At 44.8% G+C, this 17449-nt stretch overlaps 1 protein-coding gene across 4 annotated transcripts in view; it reads right to left on the reverse strand.

Annotated features, from left to right (window-relative positions):
* KCTD15 (potassium channel tetramerization domain containing 15) overlaps positions 1–17449 on the reverse strand; it is a 66121-nt gene that overhangs the window by 16304 nt on the left and 32368 nt on the right. For all 4 annotated transcript variants that reach the window (XR_014567221.1, XR_014567222.1, XM_083751223.1 and 1 more), the window contains exon 3: positions 5152–5296. Coding sequence is in view for 2 of the 4 variants with exons in the window: in XM_083751223.1 (XP_083607349.1) it covers positions 5152–5296 (145 nt within the window). In the remaining 2 variants the exon portion in view is untranslated. The remainder of the gene's footprint in view (positions 1–5151; positions 5297–17449) is intronic.

Below are 17449 nucleotides of genomic sequence, written 5' to 3' on the forward strand. Positions count from 1 at the left end.
GCTCTCTGCAAGGGGCAAATGGCAACCCACAGACTCCATCGACTAACAGAGTCCAACTGGCTGAGATGTGTTCAGTGGCTGCTAACATTAACAATGTTCAGGAGTCTGCATACAAAGTACACATTCACAGAAGCCTCTGCTTGGCTGTAGTAGCTCTATCAGCTGCTACAGGCATCCGGAGCCCCTCCATTCCAGCCTTCTCAGCAGTGCCAATGGTGCTCCCCTGAATATGGCTCTTGGCTGAGATATGTTCTTGCTTTACCCCTTCCTGTGTTTAGCACAGAGGTCTGTGCAGGGTTTCTTAGTGCAGCTAAGGAACCCTGCAAAGATATTCCTTCACACTCAACAGGCACAAGTATCAAGGCACCTGGAGACCTTGGCTGCCACCTCCCCCTGCCCCAAATTTAAGCCCTCTCATGTACAGATGAAAACTGGAATGGATCTTGTGTAAGAAACAGATGCCCAGGCTTGCTCCATCAGTTACACTAAAAATGACTGAATCCTGAATACAAGAGGGTGGCCAGGCAGATTTGGCCACTGTAATATGCAGACATCCACCAGTCCTTAGTGTGAGCTATGGGACTCCTGTGGCTCTAGGTTGCTCTTGGGATTGGGCTAACTGCCCAGAGACATCCCTGTGCAAGAGGCTAAGAAAAACAGCTGCTTTGAGCAACAGATAATGGGGGCTACTAAGGGTGGCCCAATTGGGCTGGATGCACCAGTATGTTCTCTGAAATGAATGGAAGCCCCACAAGAGTATGGCAGCTCCATATTCATTTGTCTTGGACTCCTAGGATGTCCATGTGTGAGGGCAAATGTACCTGGAGGCATCATGCAATCTCCACAGGGAAGCTGTTCTGTGGGCGTTTGTAGATCCGGGACAGACCTTCTTTTTCAGAGGAGACATTATCAATTGGGGTGGGGGATCAGCCTGGATGAAACCCTGGGTCCCTTCCAAACCTGCAATCCTGTATCTCTGAGGCTAGAATGTATAAGAGGGAACCTGTTGGACTGGTCAAACCCGTCTATTTCTTCATGCAGTGAATAGCTAAACTATGGAACTCATTTCCCCCAGGAGGCAGCGATGGCCACCAACCTAGATGGCATTAAAAGAGGATTAGACAAATTCATGGAGAAGGCTATCAGTGGCTACCCCCCATGATGGCTATGCTCTGCCTCCACGGTTGGAGGCAGCAATGCTTCTGAATACCAGTTGCTGGAAACCACAGGAAAGGAGAGTGCTCTTGCGCTCCGGTCCTAATCATCTAATTGGTCACTGTGAGAACAGGATGCTAGACTAGATGGGCCATTGGCCTGATCCAGCAGGCTCTTCTTATGTCAAGCTAAGTACCCAACTTCTGCATCTTAAGTGAGTTCTGTTGTCAGAGAAATAAAGGGTTGGGCCTTCCCCACCCGGCTGGCCTGTAGAAGAACAATAGCTAGATAAGTTGTTGTGTGTGAGAGTAGAAAGCTGGATGCTGGAGGCACAGAGACATATCCTGTTCTGTGGTAGGCCTAAGCTGAGCTTTGGGGCTTCTCTGGAAATCAAATGGAGAAGCAAGATCTGTTGGGGTTTCAATGATGTCAGCCTCTCCATCCAATGCATAGGTTATATATATATGTGGAAATAAAACCATGCATCCTAAAGAAACCACAGTCTCCACTGACCTTCGTTCCAAGGAAACCAACCCCTGGGGAAAGTGCTTGGAACTCCTGGAGCCTCTTACAACTTGGTGGTTGGGATGGCACTTAACAATACTCTTTCTGCACAGGCAGGCAGGTACTTGTGCCTGGGTCTCAGAACATATAGAGTGACTGACACATGCTAGGTGAATTGCAGGGGGTGGGGGACAGAGGAAGCCTGTAGAGCCAAGCCTGCATCCCATACCTTCTGCTTGCTACATGAAATAACTTTGCACTCCTCTGACTCAATGGAGCGACAGCAGTGAGCGACAGGAAGGACCCCTGAGCCAGTAATTGCTGCTGTATTTACAATTCACAAGCCCATGAAAACTGTATTAGATATTAGGGAAAGGTGCTCTCAAGGGGTGGGGGGAGGCTGTCAAAGGTAGAGCACTTTCAAGTCTCATCTTATTAGCAACTGGAACTGTAGTTAATATTCACTGTAAACACACCAGTCAGATGCGATAATAGAGACTCGCTAGCTAGGAACACATATGCAGCTGCCTCCGTAGCTCAGCCTGAAAACAACACTTAAAAATTGCAATCCTCAGAGGCAGAAATTCTCAAAGTATATATTTGGAAACGGTCCTGCCGAAATCTGAGGATCGACAACTTCCTGTGTGGTTTGCACCGTTCTGCCTCCCAGCCAGCACAAAAATACTTCTGCAGCCCTCTGGTCTCAGCGTTTTTTAATTCTCTCCTGAACTTCTAAGTGCAGGCAGATTTCTAAAATAGAGCCAGTGTGGTGTAGTGGTTAAGAGTGCCAGACTAGGATCTTGGAGACCAGGGTTCAAATCCTCATTCGGCTATGAAGGTCACTGGGTGACCTTGGGGGGCAGTCGCCACTTCTCAGCCTAAACTACCTCACAGGATCGTGGTGAGGATTAATTGGGGTATGTTTCTGATGAAGCATGTAAGCCACCTTGCACTCCTTGGAGAAAAAGGTGGGGTATAAATGCAACAAACAAACAAACAAACAAACAAACAAACTCATATGGATCATCAGAGCCACAGGGAACCAGCACATAACCGTGCAGCTTGGCTCCCTGCCTGGAGCAACCCAATTCTGTGTGGAGACAGGTGACTTCCAAAACAATGAAAAATAGCTGAGTTTTTTTTTTATGGGGAGGGGGGACTTATCTGACTTTGGAAGTCCCACACTCACCTTCTTCTCCCTTTCAGCAACCTCAGCTCCTCCGATTCCCCACAAAGCCTCTCCTCTGTAAAAGCCCCTTACCCATCTGGGCTGGTGGTGGGAGCAGCAGTAGCAGCCCTCAGGTCACTCTGCAGTTAAGAGGCAAGGAGGAAGGTCTCTCATTCTCCCCCTCTCCCAGTGTTCTTGGGAAAGCTGTCCAGGGTGCTGGAGGGGGAGTATTATTGGCCTGACTAGCTGGATATAAACTTTCCACCACCTCTAAGGTATAACCGCATGTTCTCTTTTTGTATTGTTTAACTCTCTAATGTTTCAGAAACTACTGGCTGCCAATTAGCTACTGGGCTGGATTCAAAGTGCTGGCATAGACTGGGACCTTGATGCCTCAACGATTGCCTCACTCCTTATATATCCAATGGATAACTGCTTTCTGTATGATCCTACTGCAGATACCATCTCTCTAGGACAGTGGTTCTCAAAGGGTGCCGTATGTCACATTGGTGGGGCAGGAAGATTCAAGGACAATCAAGGAAACATTTAAACATTTCAATGTAGCACAGCGTAGCATAAGATAGTACAGTATCAAAAGGGGAAAAAATTATTTGCAGAATATGGATAGGTACCTTTTCAAAATGAGAGCAAGAACATCAAGTGATACTGAGGACAACCCTAGTTGTGATCCAGAACTGCCGTTCAAACAGAGTGCTGGAGAAGACTTGTTTAATTCAACACCAGTAGTAGGCCCAAGCAAACCTCCCAAAAAAAAGTTGGTCGACAATATGTGGAGAGCTATCAGAGTCCCAGTTTCACATGAAAATGTCCCTCAGCCTATGTGTTTGATCTGTGGTGAGAAGCTTTCCAATTCCAATATGGCCCCAAACAACATGAAAATACATCTGTTGTTAAAACATGGAAATCTGGCAAATATTTCATCAATAGTTTGAAAGGCCTTTGGAACAGCAGAAATGCCAACGACCATATTAATATTTTTTTTTTAAATGAGTAAAAGTCTCAGATAAGATGTAAATTATATCTTACCAAGTGGCTGACTTGATTGCTCAACAGACAAAACTACATAACAGTAATAGCTGAAAAATTGATTAAGCTTGCCTGCAGCTTGATTGTGGAAAGAATTGTTTGGTGATGATGCTGAATGACAAGTTATGGAAATTCTTTTTGTTTGACGAGACAATTTGCAGAAGAATAGTTGATATGTCAGCTAATATTGAGAAGTGTATTTCCAAAAGTATGAGGAATTCTGAATTTGCCATTCACGTTTATGAATCTACTGGCACAATTGGAAAAGCACAATTGCTTGCCTCTGTCAGATTCATTCACAATGATGAAATAATTACACAGTTCCTGCTTTGCAACGAGCTAGCAAAACATACCAGAGGACAATATATTTTCCAACCCATGTCTGAGTATTTGGGGGAAAGAAAAAAAAGATTTCATGGGATTCTTGTACTGGAATTTGTATGGATGGAGCATTGTGTGTGACAGGGAATGTGAGAGGCTTAGTGGCACTTGTCAAACAGAAAAATCCAGATGTAATATCAATTCACTGGGGGGTTTTTTTTACACAGAGGCATTAATCACCAAGACCTTTCTAGCTGATTTGAAGTTGGTTCTAGATCAGGCTACGCACATTCTGAATTCCATCAAAGCAAAACCACGAAAAAAAGGTAGTATGTAGCCAGCTATGGTGCTTCTTCTTAATTGTTGTTAGATCCTGATAAATAAGCTAAAAATGAGGAAGTAAAATTGGCTTAGAAAAACTGATCCTGCCTGGGGCTTTGCCAGTCCCCTTTCCCTTTCTGGTATCTATGACAACTAGTGGGCCTGTTTCTTAAGCTGTTGCATCTGCAGCCTAGCATCCGACAAGCACCTTAATGAACAGAAAGGGCACCCTCTGCCAGAGCATGCAAGTTCCTGTTGCTCCAACAACATCAGACCCAAGGAAACCGAACATAAGTCGGGCTTGGCAAAGCAGTCCCTTTAACAATAACACCAGCAACATCTGGGTCATGTGCAGACAAAACCCCCCAGTTTCCTAACTATGTTTGGAAACCCTGTTCTAATCTGGTTTACAGCTAACTACGACTAACCTAAACACTGGTGCATACCGAGAGTAAACCACAGTTAGTTCCCAAAACTGAAAGGGATGGAAAGGGGAGAAGACCACAGATCCATGCAGGCAGCGTTTTTCCAGCCTCAGCATAGTGGACGAAAGTACACCAGAGAATACAAACTCACTCTGAAATAAATGGCTTAATAAGAGAACAAACTGATTACAGGTTTCTGGCCTGTCTTACCTTAAAGTCTTCTGGGAGCAGCAGTTTCGACGTTCTTAAGAAGCTTAAGATGTATCTGAAAATTTCACCATCTCGATCAATGAAATAATGTTGTTTTAAACTGTCCAACACAATAGGTTCCGTGCCATTAAACAGACGGCTTATTCTGGGAGGGGGAGAAAAAGGAAAAGGGGTGGGCACAAAATGGGAGTAGAAGGTCACATGATCTTGCGAGAATCACAGAATCTTAAGACAGTAGTTTAGCAGATCTGTTGCTGAATCTCAGAAGGCTCTTTTATGGTCACCTGGCCCACCCTTTGCCATCAGGGTTCCTTTCAGATATTTTGGATGCTGGACCTGATGAGAATTATAGTCCCAAATGCCTGAGGGGCACTAGGTTAGCCAAGGGTGGCTTAGTCCAACCTCAAACTCCAAGACAGGAGCTGACAGAAATAGAGTTCACAATGCACAGTAAACTGTGTATAGCACACTCCCCCATTTAACCAACACTATCTTTATTATGGTGAGTTCATTATTAGGGTAACCCCAAAGATTAACCCAAATTTCCCACAAGGGGAAGGCCGCCCATTACCCACAAAATTATGATTATTATTTTTAGTAGTAGTATGCTGTGGCGAGAAGGTAAATGGTATTTCCGTACACTGCTCTGGTTTCGCCAGAAGCAGCTTAGTCATGCTGGCCACATGACCTGAAAACTGTCTGTGGACAAACGCTGGCTCCCTCGGCCAGTAAAGCGAGATGAGCGCCACAACCCCAGAGTCGTCCATGACTGGACCTAATGGTCAGGGGTCTTTTAGCTTTACCTAGTAGTGGTAGTAAGATCACAGGGCAATTCACGATATAAAAATACAAATTAAAACCATAAAATATTATAATAAAACAAAAATAAAACAATACCCGCCTTCCACAGACACATTTAAAACACCACAGAATATTAAATCAGCCAAATGCCTGGTTGAAGAGAAATGTTTTTGCCTGTAATGAAGGTGCCAGGAGAGCCTTCCTGGGGAAAGCATTCCACAAATGGGGAGCCACTGCAGAAATGGCCTGCCACCCTCCAGACCTCTCGTGAGAGAGGCACCCAAAGAGGAGTCTCAGCTGATGATCCCAGAGTCTGGGGCAGTTCATATGGAGAGAGGCGGTCCTTGAGGTCTTGAGCTGTTTAAGGCTTTATAGGTAAAAACCAGCACTTTGAATTAGGCCCAGAAACTAACTGGCAGCCAGAGCAGTTGGGTCAGGATCAGCACAATATGCTCAAACCTTCATGTCCCAGTGAGCAACCTGGGCGCCGAATTCTGCACCACAGCCATGACCCAGACAGCCCCAAAGTATTCACTTTGGCAAAAGCACACCCTCAAAGAATCTGTCATCCTCTCCTGTCAGTCGCGCTGTTGCAAAGCGTGCTTTGAATCCTAAAAAGAGCCCTCTTCTCAGACTACACTGCCTTCCTTGCAGAAGGAATCCCTCTAGCTCCTTCTCTTTCCCCTCCTAATTTGTTTGCATCTCTCAGGAACCACAAAGGTCCCACCAGAATCGCTAGAGTTTGGGTGTGATTTTTCCACTCGGGTAGTTTGGGGACAGGCAGCTGCCTGCTTCCCTGCATGGCCCAGATCGGAAAAGGCTCTTTTTGATGTTGCGCTGGTCTCCCACTTCATGTATAATTTTCTTTCCACTATCGCTCCTAAATCTGGTGTTTCCAGTTCCTTCTAATTTAGTAATCATCTGCAGATTTCATTAGTGTGCCATCTACTCTCTTCTGGATTAATTACAGAGATAGCTGAAGTTGCTGGAGCTCACACAATTCCCTGCTGAACGCCAACGGAAGGTCCCACCCTTCTCTGGAACCCACCCTTTGTGGCTGGTCACTCCCTGTCTTGTTTACGGATCCACCACCCCAGAACCGAGGCAGGTGACACGTACTTGGAATTGTTTGGCATTTGATTTAATTAGGTACTTGTCCAATATGTATTTGTAAATCCCAGTGCACAGTCTGTTTCTCTCCTGCTTCCCTTCCCTCTCCTCACCACCACAACCACTAAGCCACAGCTATTATGAAATGGTATCAAATAAAGCAACTCAGTTTAGGAATACAGGTAGTGACTATTTTGTTCCTAATTGATGTGTGACCGCAAATGCATAGGTACTTTTGGACCTGGAAGATGGCAGAATGGGGCGGGCTTATGTGCATGGTAGCCCACACAGAAAATGTTTGCTGCCTGTATAGAATGTCAGGCACATTCACATGCTACATGGAACACAGGTACGAGTTCGCCCAGCTCAGAATTGTGGTTCTCCAGAGTCCCAGATGAGATTCTCTCCCAGCCCTACCTGAAGATGTCGGGGATTGAACCTGGAAGGTTCTGCATACAAAGCGGTTGCTCTGCCACTGAGCTACAGCCATTCTGCAGCTCGGTGGCAATTTCTCTTCTTACACAAGCCGGCGTCAGCAATTGCTATGGCACCCTGGAATGTGGGCAGCTCCACACTTGGCAAGGCAGCCTTCCGTCACAACAGCTTGTGTGGATGGCTTGCCCGTGACTTGCACTCCCAACCCCAGGAACGTTGGAGTTCCCAGCATGCGCAAGCAGGTTTCAAGACGAGGATTATGTCACCAGTGCTTGATGCGCTGCCTATGGAGAATGTTTCTGGAGTCATCCTTATTTTCTCAAGATCGTTTGCTTTCTGTCTGATTCTCAGCTCAGGGGAAGCCCTTAGGCCATAGGTCTATTGCTCTGCTGACTCGGGATGACATTGTCAAAACCAAACCAAACCAAACCAAACCAAACCAAACCAAACCAAACCAAACCAAACCAAACCAAACAGCATTATTTTTTAGGTAAAGAACTTAACCAACAAATGATCTTCACATTCAGAAATATCCGAGAAGTACCTATTTTTTGCAATATAAGACTTTTTCCCTCCTAAAAAGTAAGGGGAAATGTGTGTGCGTCTTATGGAGCGAATGCAGGCTGCACAGCTATCCCAGAAGCCAGAACAGCAAGAGGGATTGCTGCTTTCACTGCGCAACAATCCCTCTTGCTATTCTGGCTTCTGAGATTCAGAATATTTTTTTTCTTGTTTTCCTCCTCCAAAAACTAGGTGCGTCTTGTGGTCTGGTGCGTCTTATAGAGCGAAAAATACGGTACTCTGCATACCCAAAGACTCTTCTCTGTTGTTTTAGCAACCTGAAGACAGAACTCCAGCCTCCTCTTAGATCAGTGGTTCTCAAAGGGTGCGGCAAGAGAGGATGGCAAGCGTGGAGGGAAGATTCAAAGACAATCAAAGAAACATTTAAACATTTCAGTGTGGAACCTCATATCTTGCACTGAATTTATATACATACGTAAAGGTATGTATGTCAGAGGCTCGTTTATAATTATATTTTGAGCGTGATTCATGTGCATTGTTTTCTACTTTCTATGTTATAAATCAAGCAACTACTATGAGTTTTCCAATGTATTTCTTACCAATAAAAAAAAAGTGTGGTGCAAGTAATTCTTTATTTTGAAAGTGTAGCCCAGAGAAAAAAGTTTGAGAACCACTGCCTTAGATCTTGGGAGTCAGGAAAGGGTTAACTGCATCTGGGCACGACTGGAACTGGAATTACACTGACTCTTTCTTCCTTTTGGTTAAAACTGGAATCAATTAGTGGGGGATACACTGATAAGGCTTGTGCTCAATCTTGTACTGAATTAATTGAGCAATGCTGTAGCTTTCAAGAACATTTACAGTAGTGATGAAAGTAGATTAGATGTTTGCTGGGACTCCCATAAAGTTACGACTTTAATTATGAATGTGGGCGAGCTGTTTTGCTGGTGTTCTGTGCCTGCCTTTTCCTGCCTCCTTTTGCCATGCATCTCCAGATGTTTCCTTCCTCCTGATTTTTCTTCAAGGCAACCAACTGCACACAGCCTGAAATGGGGCAAGGCCAGTGTTGTTGTTTTTATTTCTGGAAAAAAAAGGTGGGGGAAACTCACCATCAAGTTTGCTTGTTTATTGCGGGCCCAGTCGCAGTGCCACTCCCCACCTGCTGGGCAGTGGCTAAATGTAAGATGTGATTAATAAACTCAAGCAGACAATGATCTGCTTTAGAAATGGCCACAACTTTATTGATTACGACTATAGGTGGATTTTTGCTCAGGGACTGGGTTTATATCTGTTCTAGCTCCCCAGACAAAATAATAATAATTATTATTTAATTAAAAAGGGTAAAGGAACTCAGTTCTGTCGAACTCCTGCCCCCCAAAAACCATGGCCAAAGACACTCAGAAAGTGACAAGATTTACCTTCTGCAAGGACTAATGGCTGAAAGCTTTCCAGTCAATTCATTATTGGGTGGACAGGAAACTTATTTTTTTTATTTAGTTATTTTCTTACGTTTTCTTACACTTTCCTACCTTTCTTCCAGCATGGACCCCAGGGGGTTCTCAGGCAGTCTCCCACCCAGGCACTGACCACATCCAGACCGGCTTAGCTAGAACTGAGTAAAACAAAAGTATTCTGTCTACTTATTTCTAAATTATTATTATTTTTAGTCCTGCCTTTTAGGGCCGAGCTCTCACCCGGCGACTTTCAAAGTAAATTAGGATTAAGAACATTGCAATCAAAATATTCTCAAAACACAGAAGAACCAGAAGAAAAAAAAATCAAGCCAAAGCTTGGCAGTGGAACAAGAAAGTTAGGGTTGATCGAAACACAACCTAAGTAGAAATGAAGCCCACCGCAAAGATGAAAGGGGAACTCTAACGATACAGCGCCACCACTGAGAATGCCCTGCCCCAGATCCCTGCTAACTCAGTATTAAAGCCACGGATGCCCAGAAATTCCACGCAGGTGAGCTCAGTCATCCTCACTTCAACCCCCATATCTGTGATCAGTTATTTCCAAAACCTTTAACAATCCTCAGTAACAAGTTAGTAGGCATAGATAGTCCTTTCCTCCATGAATTTGTTCCACCCTCTTAAACCCATTCAAGCTGGTGTCTATTAATGCCTCCTGCGGGAGTGAGTTCCATAGTTTAACTGTGCACTGAGTGAAAAAAAGAGAACTTTTCCTGTCCTGAATCTTCCAATATTCAGCTTCAGTACATGCCCTCTGCAAGGGGTGGGGGGTCTATATCCACTTTCTCCATGCCATGTCTAATTTTACAAACTTCTTACTTGCCTTCTCTCTAAAGCAAAAAGTCCCAAAACAGAAACATTTCCTCATGGGGCAGTTGCCCCCCACCCACTTGATCATGTTGGTTGCCCTTTTTTCAACCTTTTCCAGTCCTGCAGTATCTGCTTGGAGGTGAGGTGATCAGAAGCTAATTCCCAATAACTGACCCACCCTGCGTCCCCCAAGAACATCTATATGAACACCATTACAATAAGAAACTAGGAAAAACCTGTCAGGCATCAGCAACAAGTGAGCATGGTAATCTGGATGTGAGGCTCTTCCTAGTTGGCATGGGAAGTGTTAGGCAGTGAGTCACATTGTGTGAGAGTAAAGAGTTACTGCAAACACACAAGGGCACCTGTTTTTGTCACCTGCAACGTACTAGAGCCGATGCACTTCCCACAAACCCTTCCCCATCATCAGCAAACACAGCAGCCTTGTTTGTGCCTGCATTGCACTGTTCCAGGTGAGAGGGAGGATTCCTGCACCGAGAAAAGGAGGTGCCACAGATTCTTCTGGTCTAGCCTTCTCTTTGAAATGCTGCGTGTTCCGTGTGTGGAGATATGGTTCATTCTTTTGCTATGAAAGGGCACTGTGTCCAGTGAGCTCCCACCTGGCAGCACAGGGAATGCACGGGGAATGTTTTCCAAATTGACGGATGACACAAACTGCCCAGGGTATCCAATACCATTGAAAGAGAGCTTCTCCACCCACTTGAGGCCCGCCTATCATAAATGTTGAGGAAGAGGCAGTTTCAAAATGGCGGCAGGTGGAGGCAGCGTTGGGCACAATCAGCTGTCACTGACTGACACCATTTTCATTTGGTATCCTATCCACCTTTGGAAATTGTTAAATCATACTTTCCCCTTCCCAGCTCCACATGTCTCTCCAAAGTATTTTCCCCCATTGCCTGTAATTTCTTCTCCCCTTCTCCTTTTCACACTCAACAGACAACCTATCCCTTATGAAAGAAACTTATTAAGCTTCTTGCATCCCTCCTTCTTTTACATTCACTTCTTTCTCCTACAAGAGCATTCTGCTTTTATCCCCTTCCTTCTTCCTCTTCCCAATTTGTTTATTATATTTTTAAATATCAGCTTATTATTACTATATAGTATTGTTTTTGTTGGGCGTTTAGTCATGTCCGACTCTTTGTGACCCCATGGACCAGAGCACGCCAGGCACTCCTGTCTTCCCCTGCCTCCCACAGTTTGGTCAAACTCAACTACATAGTATTAGTAATTGTTAAATAATATCCTTCTGGGTCACTTTCTATTTTTTTCCAATACATCCTCCAGCCCTTTCTCCTGGGGAAGACCTTCTTTCCCTTCTCACCCCCTCGCTCCCGGAATATTTATGTCTCTCCTGGCCACCTTTGCTCAGCATACAAGACGATGCCTTTCCTGGAACTGGTCCCATCTGGTGCAGCTAAAGGGCAGGCAAGTGAAGAGCAGGCCTTGGGCAGGCAGGAGCACTGAGGCCCAATTGAAGGTGGCCCAAAGCCCAATGGTGGGTCCTGGCTGCTATTTTTTATTATTATTATTATTATTATTATTATTATTATTATTATTATTATTTAATTTATACCCTGCCCATCTGGCTGGGTTTCCCCACCCAGCCACTCCCAACTAAAGGCAGAATTGGACAAATATATGGAGGAGAAGGTTATCAATGGCTTTCAGCCACAATGGTTCCATGGCTGGAAGCAGCAATGCTTCTGAATACCAGTTGCTGGAAATGGCAGGAGGGCCCTTGTGCTTGAAACCTCGAGGTTTCCCCTGGGCATCTAGACGGACACTGCAAGAACAGGATGCTGGACTAGATAGCCCTTTTGCCTGATCCCGCAGTCTTGTCTTGCTCTGCAGGGCAGGACTGCCAGTAGAAAGAAATCTGAGAGAAGCGAATTTTGGTGAAACGTCAATGCTATGGTAAGAGCTGTTTAGGAGTGGAACAGATTTGCCTTCAGTGGTAGCCAGCATCCTACTGAAGGTATTCTGACAAGCATTGGTGAGAGATGCTGTGGTTGTATCTTGCATTGCAGATTCTGCAGTCACCCCTGGAACCCCTTATTTCTTCCTGTCCTCCTGAATATCTGAAGACAAAAGAGAACCACGGTTGAACTTTTACCACTAATCATGGGTTTTTATAACAAAATAAACTGGCAGGATCCATCAGGGACTTCTCTTCTTTCTCATATTGCCTCAGTTGCCAATCAGGTTTGTGCTTCTCCATAGAGAGGTCATCCAAAAAAAATGTGACCAATAATTACAGCCGAAGTTGAGTTAACGAACATATGGGGAAATGTTGTACATTCCTATTCAGTAGATTGGCTGGGCATGCTCCTTTTGGTGTTTAAATAGACACCTTTGGCCAAATTCCATCCAGGATATAAAACGGCAAACATAATAAGCAACCATTATGAAAAGTGGAAGCAGTTTGCAAATGACTAGAACAGAGGACAAAGTATTCCCTTTCTTAATATGCACTTCTTGAGTGGGATGATTGAAGAGGCAAAGTATTTCGGATACAAAATTGCAAGTTATTTGATGGGTTTAAATTCTGCCACAAACAATGGACTTTATTATTTATGGCAAACATTTTGTCTATGTAAACTAGGTTGCAGGTTGTTGGAATATATGATAACGCTTGCAACTGCAAAGTAGCCAGCAGAATATAGATGTAAAATCAAATCCAGACAGCCTCAGCTGCCAAAAAAGCAACTTACTGTAGCTATAGAGTGTAAGATTTAGGAAAACCACATGTGGCCGTGTGGAATTGTATGCCTTCAATGCTATGGAGATAGTTAGTAGGAAAAGGGAATCTTTACATGACTGTTTGATCTGAAAGGGTTGGATGATACAGCCCCTGTTCTCTAACTAGCAATGGGTAAAACACACACAATAAACCCTATTTCCTGAAGCTCAATTTATCTGATCATGGCTATATAAGGTCAAGAACAGAGTAGAACAGAACAACTGGCCAAGAACAGAGTAGAATCCAATATCGCTTTTGATGTTAAAATCCAAAGTCTTAAGCCCTTACAGTTGTGAAGGTGTTAATTTAAAATGTGGGGTCAAATGCCTGCTTGGAACCTCTGGGGCCAGAGATGGGCCTGAAAAAGATTCCTAGTAACTGGGGGCAAGAATTCATGGCCTAGCCCCCAGGTCCCTACCGGACTAACAAATTTGGGATAAATTAAGTAGACAATAACTGCAGAGCAATTATGCCAAACTGAGAGAGATTGCACACGTGTCTTCAACTTGACTTGCCAGTGTGCAAAGATTTTAATTTTATGTTGTTTATTTTGGGAATTTATATCCCACTCATTACAATGTGATCTCAGCAGTTATATTAACAGCACCACGCAACGAAAGTGAGAGAGGTGAAGTTTTATTACTTGGTAAGTGTCTCTGGAAGCTGATTTGCATTTGGGGCAGGCCTTACTCAGAAGTAATGCAAATTTTTCTTATGTTCAAGCAGTTAGCTGGTGACTGTTTTAAGGGTGCCGAGCAATGAATCAGTGTGTGCTCAGACAGGTATATACCCCGCCCCCCCAATCTGATATAGCCCTGAGGCTGTTGTGTCACACCTCTAAAGTCATGCTATATTGAGAGTGGAAAAATATTTTGTGCTGGCTGTGCAGCTGCACCACTTCGACATTTATGGCTACCAATAGCTACTAGCCTCCACAGTCGAAGACAGGGGATGCTTCAGAATATCAGCTGCTGGAAATTGCAGGAGGAGTCAGTGCTCTTGTGAAACATGGATGCTGGATGAGATCGCCCATTGGCCTTATCCAGCAGGCTTTTCTTAGGTTCTTTTATCTATACAAGAATTATAACAAGAAAATCCCTTGAGGACATCACAATTTTACTTGCCAGACAAAGCGTAGGGCAAATATTATCTTTGAATTCCTAAACTCCAGCACCAGCTCGGGGGGGGGGGAGGGGGGTTGGGTGCCTGGAAATGTCAGGAAAAGGCAACCCTAAACCCCATTTCTTCCTGGTCCTTCACTCATGCCCCCACCCCAATAGCCTGCTCACATTGCTCACGTTTACTAGCAGCTTCTCAGTTTGCTGGAATGGCAGCAGTGTTTAAGTCGGCATCTGGAGAAGAAAGCACCGAGAACATTAATTTTGGCAATTAATATTTAACTGTTCCGTAATATTTGTGCTATTTATAATTTATCTGTTTACATTCATTAAAAATGGATGCTGTAGACAGTTCCCTTGCCCCGTGTCAAATTGTTTCGTAATTGTGCATTTATGGAAAATATGCCCTGAAAGGTGTCCTTTTGGATTCTTATTTGTCTGGGCGCCCCGAGCCCAGGGCTCTCGCATGGCTCTGTCGCTCCACTTTCCCCCTGCTCCGCTGTGCTTTTCTCCACACTCTGGCTGTTTGATCCCAGACACAACAGGAAGGGCAAAGCGAAGTTGACAAGATCTCTGAGGCCTTCTCGGCACTTGATATGGAGTCTGTCAATTGTGCTTTGCTCTTCGGCTCAGACGTGGAGCTCAAGCAGCAGAGGTAGGAAATCAGGACATCGCCAAGCTGGAAAGAAGATCTCAGTGGGAGGAAAAGCGCACCCCCCCCCTCAAGCCAGGGAAAAGAAACGCAGGGGGCTTTTTTCCATTGTCGTCTGAGAGCCACACAAGGCTGGCCCAAGAGCTATATCATGCTTCTTGTTGTTGTTGTTGTTGTTGTTGTTGTTGTTGTTACATTTCTATCCCATCTTTCCTCCAATAAGCTGAAAATGGAGGCATATGTGGTCCCCCCACCTCCATTTTTCACAACAACTTTGTGAGGTAGCTTAGGCTGAGAGATGGTGACTGGTCCAAGGCCACCCAGGGAGGTTCACAGCCAAGTGGAGATTTCAACTCTGGCTTCCAAGGTCCAAGCCTGAGACTCTAACCTTCTATATGCCACACTGCCTCTCACACCAGCAAGGGATGGACCAAATATTGTAGGACTGTGGAAACAAATGCTCCTCCACTCGACCCGATCATCTCATTCTGTCCTTTGTGGCCGGTCACAAATTTCACAGCCGCAGAAGACTGCTTGAGCAATGTAGCATTATTTCCTCTTATCTTCCAGCGCTGTGCTGAGAGATTCCACAGCAGAGTGTGTGAGGAGAGGGAGAAAAATAGTGTGTTCTAAGCAATGCAGGAATGAGTTCCCTTGTTCCCTTCCCAACAAATAAAGAGCTTCACGGCCTTTGAAAGCTCTCCTCAAAGGCTTGACGGAAGAGGGGAAACACCACAGCCTGTGAATGAACCTGCAAAGTCAGGTTAGCAGCACAGTATTGTTGGAGAGATGTGCCCCAAGAACTAGAATAATAATAATAATAATAATAATAATAATAATAATAATAATAATTTATTATTTATACCCCAGCCACTCTGGGCAGCTTCCAACAAAACACTAAAATACAATAACCTATTAAACATTAAAAGCTTCCCTAAACTCTTGCAGGGATTTTGAAGGGGCAAAACAGCCCAGAGTCCTCATCTGGGAAAAAGGCGGGATATAAATAAATAAAGAATAATAATTTGATGCCTAAGATGTGTATTTTTGCAACCCAGTAATTGTAATTGTGTTATAATGGATGCAACCCGTTTTGGGACCTTAGTTGGGCAAATGATGATGATGACAATAATAATAATAATAATGACGACAACAACAACACCAGGCTGCATGAGAAATGGTTTGGGCCTCAGCTCTGTCTCCAAAAACGGTTAACCCAACTTTCATAAGGTGGTGGAACTGGAATGACAGAAGCAGCGGTTCCGCCCCTGGCCTTCTTCTCTCAAATCCCCAAGTCTCTCATTCATATCTCTGAAACCCCGAGTTGCTCAGTAAAAAACTAAAAAAAACCAACCCAAACCTGGTGCTGATCAAGGGTAGGCGAATTGCCTCAAGGAAACCAGCGAGGAAGCAGCAGCAGTTTTATCAGTTATCGAGACTTTCCCAACAACGCCTGCTCACAGCTACACCGAAGATATTGCCAAAGGGCTTTCCTGGGGCCAAGAAAGGTGCTCCAAACTGCTTGCATGAAACATTCTTTTCTGAATCTTACTGCAGCCTGCAAATCGTTAAGTTTGAGGCATGCCTAACCAACAAAATAAATGAAGAGGGTGCACGATTCCATCAGATTTAAGGACCAGCGACTGTGTGAATGATGAGTCTGCTTGCACCCAAAAGCAATCCAGACCCAGCTGCCTGCTCTTAGGAATGTAGGAAGCTGCCTTTTAGTGACTCAGACTATATGTCCATCTAGCTCAGTATTGTCTACACCAGGGGTCAGCAACCTTTTTCAGCCGTGGGCCGGTCCACCGTCCCTCAGACCATGTGGTGGGCCAGGCTATATTTGGGGAGGGGGGGATGAACAAATTCCTATGTCCCAGAAATAACCAAGAGATGCATTTTAAATAAAAGGACACATTCTACTCATGTAAGAACACACTGATTCCTGGACCGTCCACAGGCCGGATTGAGAAGGCAATTGGGCTGCATCCGGCCCACGGGCCTTAGGTTGCCTACTCATGGTCTACACAGACTGGCAGAGGTTCTCCTGGGTTTCAGACAGGGGTCTCTTCCAGCCCTATCAGGAGATGCCATTGGGGATTGAACCTGGGACTTTCTGCATGCAATGCAGGTGCTCTACCACTGAGCTGCAGCCCTTCCCCAAATAGTTATTCAGATTTGCAGGGCTGTAGCCACCTAAATTATATTCACAGCAGAGCCATTGAAATGAATGGACCTGAGTTAGGTCACACTGGCACCATACATTGAAAAAGCCTTACAAGTTCCTTGGGAAAAGGACTGATTGTTAAACTGTTCTTGAGAACTGTAGTTCTGTGGGGAGCAGGGGTCTCAAAAGCAACTCTCAGCACCCTTAATGAATGTGGGATGCAATCCACTGGGAGCAGTCAAATACAACATTCCTTGTTTTCCTAGAGTGGGCATGCAAGGGGATGTTTGGTCCAGCCAGTCAAAACTTCCTGTTCTTCCTGGCCTGGAGCATCCTTCCTTGCATGTGACTAGTGGGTGGGCGTGACCTTTCCAGACCTGGTAAAAGGCCAAGGCATGCTGCCACTCTCCCTCTTTTCCATCTTCTTTTTGTCCTGTGAACTTCCTGGAA

This window comes from Podarcis gaigeae (genome assembly GCF_964106915.1).
Source record: "Podarcis gaigeae genome assembly, chromosome: 8".
NCBI classification, from domain to species: Eukaryota; Metazoa; Chordata; class Lepidosauria; order Squamata; family Lacertidae; genus Podarcis; species Podarcis gaigeae.